Raw genomic sequence first — 11,122 nt, forward strand, 5'->3', positions numbered from 1 at the left:
GCTGATCAGCCTCCCCCAACCCTCGCGCAATCTCCCACGACATCAAACACCAATCCCCAGCCCACGGACTATGCAAAACTATTAAAACCTACAACTATCAATGCTACCATGCATGAACGAGGATCAGCAGTGGAGCCAATTCCATTGCGAAGAGCTACATTGTTGAATGGTGAACCTGTTGTGAAGTTCACAGAAGCGGAAGTTGAAAGAATGGATGTGATAGAAGGTTTGCAGTATGCTATCGTTGGAAAATTATCTTATGGTTGGCCAGACCTTCAGCAACTATGTCGCATTATTCATTTACAGTGTGGCATCAAAGGAGAGTGCAATATTGGCTTCTTAAGGGACAGGCACGTTCTAAAAAGAATGACTTTATGGCAGGATTTCTTAAATTTTACATTGAAGAATGCTCATTACATTAAGGACAAGGATAGATATGAATACCAGTTAAGGCCTTTGATTTATGATTCGAAATTTAAAGCTGGTGAGGAAACTCCTAAAGCTATGGCGTGGATATCATTCCCAGGTCTATTACCTATGTTTTTTATGAAGGAATGTCTATTTTCCTTAACTTCAGCAGTGGGGAAACCATTGCACCTAGATATGGCTACCATCAATAAAACTAGACCTAGTTGTGCGAGGGTAAAAGTTCTAGTTGATCTTCTAGTGAATGAAGCAAATGGGGAGATTAGAACTGAATGGGTGAAGATCCAATATGGTATGCTACCTAAATATTGCAAAACATGTAAATTACAAGGTCACGATGAGTTTGAATGCTGGAGGCTGCATCCAGAGTTATATGTGGAAAAGGACAACGCTAAACAAGATGTGAGGGAAGCTGATCAATCGAATGCTAATCAACAACCATTGATAATTCTATCCAGTGGTAGAGTTGTGGGTAATGTGGCTGGAATTTCAAATGAGCAGTGGAAAGAATAGAGGGATAATAGAGTAAAGGCCAATGCTAATCAGAATGAAGTTCAGGAAACAACTGGAAAAGAAATTGTTCCAGTGCAACAAGGTGGAAATCAATAAGGTAATGGAGCAAATAATGGTAAGAATGGGGGGAAACAGAATGAGATGCATGGTATAACTGGGAATGAACTAGTACAGGTTGATCAAGCAGCAAATGATCAGGTTCAGGTTGGAAACAAATTTGCAGTGTTAGAGGTGGTAGATGAGGATGAGGAAAACAATAATCAATTAGTGGTGGTGGATGGTCAAACAAATTCTACACCTGCAGCAACGAGAAATCAAGTATCAAATCAACAAAGGCAAAAATATGCTCCTAAGACTGTTGGAAACTTAAATCCAGCAGCTCAAGTTTTTAATCCTAGTTCAGCTGGGACTGGATCAACTAATGGGGGTAAGAAGACTGCTCCAATTGAGAAAGAAAAGGAGACAGTTGCAACAAAGAAATCAATTACCCAGTGGGTTCAAAGAGATTTGAAGGATATTGAAGTTGGTATTAACACATCATGTCAGGACATACCATCACAAGATACTCTAGTGGATAGAGAGCTGGCCAAAACCACTGAAATTCAATCTTCTGGAGCTAAAACAAAGTGTTTTCCCTTAGGCGAATGAAAGAGTCCAATGGAGTGGAGGCAGGCTATGGTCTGAACAAATTGAGGAAGACTCAGATGAAGGGGAAGTTCCAGATAGAGTACCAGTTGATGATGAATAAGTTTATGATGATAAAGATTAAGAGGAGCAAAGTGTTAATGGAGATCCAATTATTACAGCTAAGAACACAACCGATGAGACCACAAACAATGCAAATATAGAGGCCAATGACCAGGCAGCAGTACTGGACAATCAGGGAGCAGCAAAAAGTGATGGGATAGGTACAATGAATTCTGATGGGATAGGGAATGATGTTGTTGATCCAAGAGGAACTAGGAGCTTGCTATACAAAAGGAGACAGATGATTTTAATCAAAAGAAGACAGCAAAAACTATGAATGAGCAACTGTCTAAACAAACTCCAGTTGCACCAAAAAATACTATTCCATTGGAATCCACACAGTTGAAGTTGCTAAGGAAAGGAGAGGATCATGCTATGGTGCCTAAATTTCAAAAACAAAGCACTATGGCTACATTAGGAGCTACCGATGCCAATGATGCAGATGATGAAATTGACATAACAAGAAAGGATATGGATCAAGAATCTATTGCCCAGAATTTCTTCAATGTAGCAAGGCAGGGTGATCTATCACCTAGGTATATTGAAAAGGTAAAATCAGCTACAAAAGGAAGGAAGAAACCACAGAAAGACAACACTAATGTGCTCACAGGTGGTGTACAAATAAGGAGGACTCTGACCAAATCAAATAATCAGTAATGGATGCTCTTATCTGCAATATAAGGTCAGTAAATACACAGCAAGCTTTTGAGAGGATGATCAAAATGCATAGGAAACATCAATATCAATTTATAGGATTAATGGAGCAAAAACAACAAGCTAGAAAATTGGAGAGATATAGAAGTAAAATAGGCTTTGCGCAGGCAATCTCAAATGTGTCAAACAAGATTTGGGCCTTCGTAGATAAGGTATTTGAGGTTTCTGTCATGTATAATATGGTACAACAATTAACTTTTAGATTATTTCATACAGAAACTCATGTGGAACTTGTTCTTACGTTGGTATATGCTAAATGTGATGCAATCGAGAGAATAGAATTATGGGATTCAACGTATGCAATGGAAAGGGACATGACTGTGCCATGGTTTGTAGGTGGAGATTTTAATGTCATTTGGGATGAAGAAGAAAAGTTGGGTGGTTTGCTATTGTCCTTGAATGAAATTGGTGATTTTCGACACTGCATCAACGCTTGCAACCTATTTGATCTTGGATTCAAAGGTAGTATTTTTACTTGGTGGAATAGGAGCGCAGAAGAGGATTGTATTTTCAAAAGGCTGGATAGATGCCTGGCAAATGTTTAATTTCGGCAAACCTTCACAGGAATAAAAGTAACACATCTGTCAAGATAGGCTCAGATCACAGCCCAATGCAATTGAAGTGTGATATAGAAGTTGCACCAGTGAAGAAATCTTTTAGGTTCCTTAACTTTTGGGTCGAGCATGAGTCATTTAAAGATGTCGTGAGAGAGAACTGGCAAGCAAATTTCTATGCAAGCACATTTTTCTTGTTCCATTACAAGCTAAAAAAGTTTAAAGAAAAAGGCATTGATAGTGTGGAGTAGAGCAACATATGGTGATATTTTTCAAAAGATTGCAAGTTTGAGGTAGTGATGGTTCATGATGCTGAATTTGAAGCTAATCCTACAAAAATGAACAGAGAAGGACTAGAAAAAGTGCAGGCGGAGTTGATAAGATTCCTAGATTTGGAGGAAAAATACTGGAGGCAGAAGTCAGGTATGGCCTGTTCAAGGAAGGTGACAGAAATACCAAATTCTTTCAAGTTCATGTCAAAGGTCGAAGGAAGAAGATGCAGCTCAAAAGTATCCAAAACAATCAAAGTATTTGGATAGAGGAAGATGAAAAGATTGTTGAGGAATCAGTTAACTTCTATGAAGAACAGTACAAAGAAACCATAGTGCCAACCTCATTTCACATCTTAAATCATGTGCCAACACTGGTTGATATGGAGTAGAACTCAACACTTGTGAAGAAACCAACAAAAGAGGAGGTTAAAAGTGCAGTGTTTGGTTTGAATGGAGATAGTGCAGGGGGGCCAGATGGATACACAGGTAGATTTTATCACTCCTATTGGATATAATAGGGGATGATTTATTTGATATAGTGAGAGCATTTTTCAATGGTCATGAACGGCCAAAATGTGTGACTCACACCAAGCCGGTCCTACTCCCAAAGAAAAAAGAGATGACAACTTTTTCTTATTTAAGGTCAATTTGTCTTAGCAACTTTTCCAACAAAGTTATCTCGAGGGTGATTCATGAGAGGCTAGTTGGGCTGCTGCCTAATATCATATCTGAAGAACAGGATGTCTTGGTGAAAGGGAGGAGAATTATTAAAAATATATTGCTCACATAGGAGATTATTACAGATATTAGACTTAAAACTAAAGCTGGTCCAAATGTAGTTATGAAGCTAGGCATGATCAAGGCATATGATAGGTTTTCTTGGATTTTTCTGACCAAGGTACTTAGGAAGATGGGCTTTTCAGAGAGATTCATTGGCATGGTGTTTGAAATTGTCTCACATAACTGGTATTCGGTGCTCATTAATGGGCAGGCTCATGGTTTTTTCAAATCATCGAGAGGAGTCAAACAAGGGGATCCTCTATCACCTACATTGTTTAATTCTAGCTGCTGAAGCACTGTCGAGGTGTATAAATTCTTTACATTTGAACCTGTATTTCTGTGGCTTTGTCTTTACCAAAGTGGAGTCCTAAAATTAACCACTTAGCCTACGCTGATGATATAATTATATTCTCCTCATCTGATGCTACATCATTGAGACTAGTCATAGAAATACTGACTGTATATGAGGCTGCATCCGGGCAGCTAGTGGACAAGAGCAAATCAATTGTTTACATGCATCACTCAACAGATATAGAGGTGGCTAATAAAGTGGAACGGGTAACCGGATCAAAATGAAGGATTTCCCAATCATGTATTTAGGGTGTCCTATTTTTTACACAAGGAGAAAACTTGATTATTATCAAGGTTTGATCACTAAGGTTTTGGACAAGCTGCAAACATGGAAAGGGAAGATTCTTTCTATAGGTGGTAGAGCAGTTTTGATTGCTCATGTAGTTTAGAATATGCCAATTCATTCACTCTCAGCAGTAAATCCTCCTAACTATTTTATAAACAAATTGAATAAAATTTTTGCACAGTTCTTCTAGTGCAATTCAGTAGGAGGCAGTAGCAGGCATTGGGCTTCATGGAACACCTTGTGTATGCCATGTGAAAAAGGTGGGATTGGCTTTAGATCTTTGCACGATGTAGCTAAATCATTGTTTTGAAGAATATGGTGGAACTAACGAACCAAGCCAAGTCTGTGTAGCTCATTTATGAGCCAGAAATATTGCAAAAAAATGAATTCTATGATTGTGCCATGGAGGAGAGGATCACATGTATGGAGGAAGATGTTAGAGTGTAGGGATCTAATTGAGCACCAAATAATGTGGCGTCCAAAGATGGGATCATCACTATTTTTGTATGATAACTGGACAGGATTAGGGGCATTGTACATCATTGTGCCTCAGGATTTTTGGATAGATGAGACCGCTCATAATGTCTATGATGTGGTCGAAGAGGATAGCTGGAATTTAGACAGACTGCCGGAGATATTACCTGAAAAGTATGCTATGCATATTGTAGAAAAAATCAAACCGCCTAATGTATATGAGGTACTTGATGTACCTTATTGGATGCTAGAAACAAGAGGTTTCTTCAGTGTTAGAACAGCATGGGAATACTTGAGGAGGAGAGATGAACCAAGGGTAGCATACAAGATGATTTGGGTGAAGGGCTTACAATTCAAAATTGCATTCTTTATGTGGAAGGTCTGGAAAGTAAAATTGCCTTTAGATGATTTTATTAGGAGGCTTGGATATTGCATGCCTTCAAGATACTGGTGTTGCACACAACCTAAAGAAGAAACTTTACAGCACTTGTTCTTCAAATCTGATACTACAAGGAGTGTATGGAGTTACTTCCTGTCGAGGGCAGGTATTGCTATGGAGGGGCTGTCTATGCATCAAGCTATAATCAAATGCTGGACTGCCAAAGTGTGTCCTAGGTTAAAACCAATTATGCAAGCAATGCCCTCGTGTATAGTTTGGGAATTATGGAAGAGGAGGAACAACATGAAATATGGAGATGCAGTGTCAACTAATCGAGTAATATATCAAGTCTCATCTACTCTTCAAGCACTTGTTAGAGTAAGGAAACCAGGAACGCATAATGTCCCTCACAAATGGCATGATCTACTATCAATGATGGAGAACTATACCCCTAGATTGAAGGTTGACAAAGTACTATTGGAATTCCCAGGTGAAGGCTGGCTTAAAGTAAACACAGATGGTGCATCTAGGGGGAATCCTGGTAGAAGTGCAGTTGGATATTGTGTGAAAGATGAAAATGGTGACATTGTGTTTGCAGCAGGGAAGGAAATACATGAAACAACAGAAACTGAAGCAGAGGCAATGGCAATTGTAGAAGCACTGAGATTTTGTAGAATGCAGCAATACTTCCAGGTGTATATTCAGACAGACTCGATGCTTATGAAGAAAATCATGGATGGAATGTGGAAGCCAATTTAGTGTATAGCTGAACAGGTGGAGGAGATCATGCAGTTGTTTGAAGGTAGAAACAATGTGGTATCTCACGTTTTTAGAGAACGGAATAAATTGGCTGACCATCTAGCCAATTATGCACTAGATGCAGGTGATATTGCATGCCAAGAATTTTGGCAACTGGATGTTCAAGGAAGGAGGATTGTGAATGAATATAAACTGCAATGTCCATACTTGAGGGTAAAGGTTGCCAAGAATTAAGGAGTGAGGAGTTAAGGATGTGTAGGATACAGGAGGTTTCGTTGGAGCAGCATGTTCAAATCCAATAGGAGGAGAATATGTTGTTCACTTTTTTCACTAACAATATTTTCTTTTTTGCAGGAAAAGTTACTGTCCCAATGTCCTATTATTTGATGGACTCTCAGTTGGTGGTATTAGTGCAATGCACACATTCCACTGGGGGGAAGTTAAAGGTAGACAAAAGCATAGAATCAAGGGAGAACACACTGCTAACCACACTGCTGCACAGTTTAGAGATATGCAGGCACCTGTTGCAATCAAATCTGGGAACAAATGGGGTGTTATGGAATGAGCTACAAATACATTGTGACACCTCCAAGGCACAGGAAGTAAGGACCATAAGAATTCACGCAGACAATTAATGGAAATCACATGCAAAGTTCATGGAAATATGCTGGTTTGGATGTCTACTACACTGGTGCATAGTGGGAAAATGTAGGCATGCGTGGGGAGATATATGTTGGTGGATTGAAATTCAGCTGCACCTTAACAAAATAGCTGAACATACAGGTAGTCAGGCAATCAGCAAGAGAGAATACTTTTGGTTAGGGGAGGACATCACATTCATATACCATGTTCAAATCTTTAGGGAGGAGAACATGGTGATGAATTTTTTCACTAACGAATTATTTTTTTTTTGCAGGAGACATTACTATGGCTATGCCTTATCTATTGACGAACCTTCAATTGCAGCACTACTCTCTAATAACCCAGAGATTAAATCATGCAAAGAAATCAGCAAAACTCACAGGGAATGCACACGAAACTGGCCTCAAAAATAGCATAGTGCAATCCTGGACGGGGCAATTGAAATGGCCATTTTTGCAGCACTTTGCGGATACTCTTGAGCTACTCTAGGTTTATATCTCATTGAAATATAATAGTAGGATAACCCAATATGGACTTCATGCTATGACCTCAACAAAATACGCAAGGAGGTCATGCAAAAATGAGTGCAACATCAAGGTACATGGACATATCTGGGCAGTGCATTATGCCAAAATCCTGAAGCATTTACATCTTTGGTACATATGCAAGTGTTACTGGGAATATGTTGTGGACTGCTGGAATGTATTGGCTCAAATAATGGCATCACAAGAGCAAGGTAGGGAACTTCACATTACCATCATATGGATAGTACTAATTTTGCAAGGTGATATGGACTATTTTGGCAAGCAGGGGAGTAGGACAAACATCGACATGGAACTGGGCAACTTTTGCAACAAGATCTGGATAGGCTATGTACGGAATCAGTGGAACTGGACAGTGCAAATAGAATGGGCCTATATGGTCGTGAAGTTCAATGGCTAGTTTTTACAACTCATTATCTTAGCTTTTTTAGTATACATTTTATGATACCAGTGGTGAGTTCATTGCTCAACACTGGTAATAGAAATTATGTAATCGTCAAATTTCATGTCTTTCATCTCTTATGACCTCCTGACAATGTGTTTGTTTGTTAAGTTTATATATATATATATATATATATATATATATATATATATATATATATATATTAGACTAGCGCTAGGCACCTTGCCTAGTGGATTCGAGTAAAAAAATATTAAAAGTGAAACAGTTTTGTATTTTTAAATGTTATAATAAAGTAAAAAGTAGAGAAAATAGGCTAAGGTCATGGTAAAATTAAAATACTATTATTATAAATATACTCATTGACCGTAAACTAAAGATGAAAATATAGAAACATGAGAAACATGATAAATAAAACTATTTCATGTTTTTAAATTGTAATTTAAACAAATTTACTAAAACTCCAAAAAAATTAAAGTTAAATTAAATAAATATTTTAAACACTAAAGATAGCTCAAAAATGTGACGTTGTCAAGAATTACGTGCTTACAGCTGCCCCTCTTTGCTTGGAAACACGAAGTTGTTTTTGAGAGAATAATCAAGTAAGCGACATAAATTTATTTCTGACCGACACTTATTCAAAACAAAACAAAGATGGACAAAAGATTGTGACCGAGCCCTGGTATCCGAGCTGCCTACATATTCTTCGCTATAAAGGAATCAGGACACGTGTAGTTCATAGGTGAATGAAGTGATGGAGTATGATGAGATGAGGAGAGAGGCGAGAGAGGTCTCGTCGAGGCTCCGGTCCATGGTTCATGCTATTACATCGAAAATAAAAATAAAAATTACATCAAAATAAATGAAAAATACAAGATCCTATATATTTCTTGTCGTGAATCTTCCTCGAATATCTACTTGAATCTTCAACATGAGACTGAAAATGAACCCTATTCTTCAAGTGGGTATCCTGTTGACTTGAACTTGAAGAAAACTGAAAGTTAACCCTGTTCTTCAAGCGGGCTCCTACTGCTTCGACTTGAAACAAATATGAACTTGGAACTTGAAATGACCCTATTCTTTAGGCGGGCTCATGGTGCCTCGGACTTGAACTTGAAAATTGAATGTCGACCTTGTTCTTAGCGGGCTCCTGGTGCTTCTCTAATTTGAACTTAAATCCGATTTCTGAAAAATTATCCCTCGTTCACCAGGTGGGTGCCTGCAATCAAAAAGAACAAAACAAACAAAATTTTCTACCCAGTTTGCACTAGGCAGATTTATGAGTTGTTAGCAAAACTGTAAATCATCTATGCTATTGATGAAGGATGCAATGATGAGAATAAACAGACTCTACTAGGATGGGCGTCTCATGTGATTAAAACTGACAAACTTATCGTTTCCTAAGAGCAAAACTAACAAACTTTGACTGGAAAGTGCGTCTCCTAAAAAATGTATAACAAGAATGACACAAACTTGGAAGTGTGTCTCCTAGGGATGAAACTTGAAAAACCAAACTAGGAAGTGCGTGTCCTAGATGAACTTAAACGAAAAAAACTACAAAGTGCGTCTCCTGGGGGTGGAATCTCAATTTAGGAAGTGCATCTCCTAAAAAGTATAACCTGAAAGACCCAGACTAGGAAGTGCGTCTCCTAGGGGTAAAATCTCAATTTAGGAAGTTCGTCTCCTAAAAAATATAACTTGAAAGACCCAGACTAGGAAGTGCGTCTCCTAGGGGTAAAATCTCAGTGACTCAAACTAGGAAGTGCATCTCCTGGGGATGTACTTAAATGACCCAAACTAGGAAGTGCATCTCCTAGGGATGAAATCTCAATTTAGGAAGTGCGTCTCCTAAAAGGTATAACAAGAAAGACTTAGACTAGGAAGTGTGTCTCCTAGATGTGAGAATGAGCTTGAGGAAAACTATAAACTAAGCTCGACTAAAGTAAAAACTAACCTTATTCTCCAGGCGAGACCCCTCAAGGAAAACTAATGATTACTAACTTAACGAAATTAAAAACTGACCATATTCTCCAGGTGGGACCCCTGAACTTTAAGAAAAATTAAGGAATAACAACTTAAGGAAACTAATAATTGACCTTATTATCCACTAACAACTTAAGAAAACAAAAATGGACCCTATTCTCCGGGTGGGACTCCTCAACTTAAGGAAAGCCAAAGATTCCTCTCAACTAGATTCTTCTCAACTAGGGAAAATGCCTAGGGAGGTATGATCTTCTCAATAGCCTTTGCGTTAGCAGAACTGGGGAATTACATCTGAAAAATTCAAGCTTCCAATCTTTGATATGAACATAGCCCTCATCCCTATCAGACAAAGAAAACTTGTGAGTTAAAACATGGTGGTCAGTTTGTGGCCTTGACTTCGTGGGCGATTCTCCTGCACTTGTCATGATCACATTGATTTCAACTTGGAAGACAGTGCTTGTTATCAGCCAACCACTTTTCCGGGCAACCCTTATCACAAGAAAATTCTTGATTCGTTCAAGTCCAATACCTTATATCTGATGCATTGCACTCGTATTCTAACATTCACCGAGTCTCTGCATTTTACATGAATCCCAAAGAAAATCTATTGTCATCAACTTAGTGCACACACTATTCTCCCATGTCTTATGCCACTTTGATGTGCTTGCCAGACTCTGCTTTGTGTAACTAAAAAGCTGGTAGCAGATTTTGAAGTCATTTCTCACTTGTTTCGACAAAAATAGACTCAAAAGTGACTCAAACAAATCTAGAGGAACAAAGTAAGGAGAAGAACGACAAGAGATGTACTTATTAAGAAAATTTTCATCCATGAAAAAGAACTAGTAGAAACTAATCTAATTTGAAAGTCAACTCCACTGATCATGACATGCATTTTTAATTAAGCGACCTGATCTGTCAAGCAAGTCAGATCTTTAACTCTTGTCATACCTCTAAGGTGTGAAAATGGGCTTCAGTGCGCCAATTGTCCTATCTGATTCACGATCCTCAGTCGACTTGTAGTGCCCTGAAGGGTTTTCACCATCAAGCCTCTCTCATTTTGTTCTTTTCTCAACTCACCGTTGCCTTATGGTGCCCATGAGGGTCTTCAGCAATAAGACTTTTTCATTTTTATCGTTTTGCCTCTTTGTGCCGAGAACAAGGTATACCCATGACGCAAGAAGATCATACCTTTACCACACACTAGACTTGACATCCTCAAAGATTGGTCGGAAGGTATTTCTTTGGACCGTAATGTAGGCTTTTGGATAGGGTTCAAAAGAAAGGGTGTTATAAAGGCTCA

At 38.5% G+C, this 11,122-nt stretch overlaps 1 protein-coding gene across 1 annotated transcript; it reads left to right on the plus strand.

Moving 5' to 3' along the window:
- Positions 5,128-6,820, plus strand: LOC109229885. Its single transcript, XM_019395434.1, has 3 exons — positions 5,128-6,189; positions 6,271-6,449; positions 6,610-6,820. The coding sequence occupies exons 1-3, from the start codon at positions 5,128-5,130 to the stop codon at positions 6,818-6,820; spliced, it is 1,452 nt and encodes a 483-aa protein (XP_019250979.1).

Source organism: Nicotiana attenuata, chromosome 7 (genome assembly GCF_001879085.1).
Source record: "Nicotiana attenuata strain UT chromosome 7, NIATTr2, whole genome shotgun sequence".
NCBI lineage: Eukaryota > Viridiplantae > Streptophyta > Magnoliopsida > Solanales > Solanaceae > Nicotiana > Nicotiana attenuata.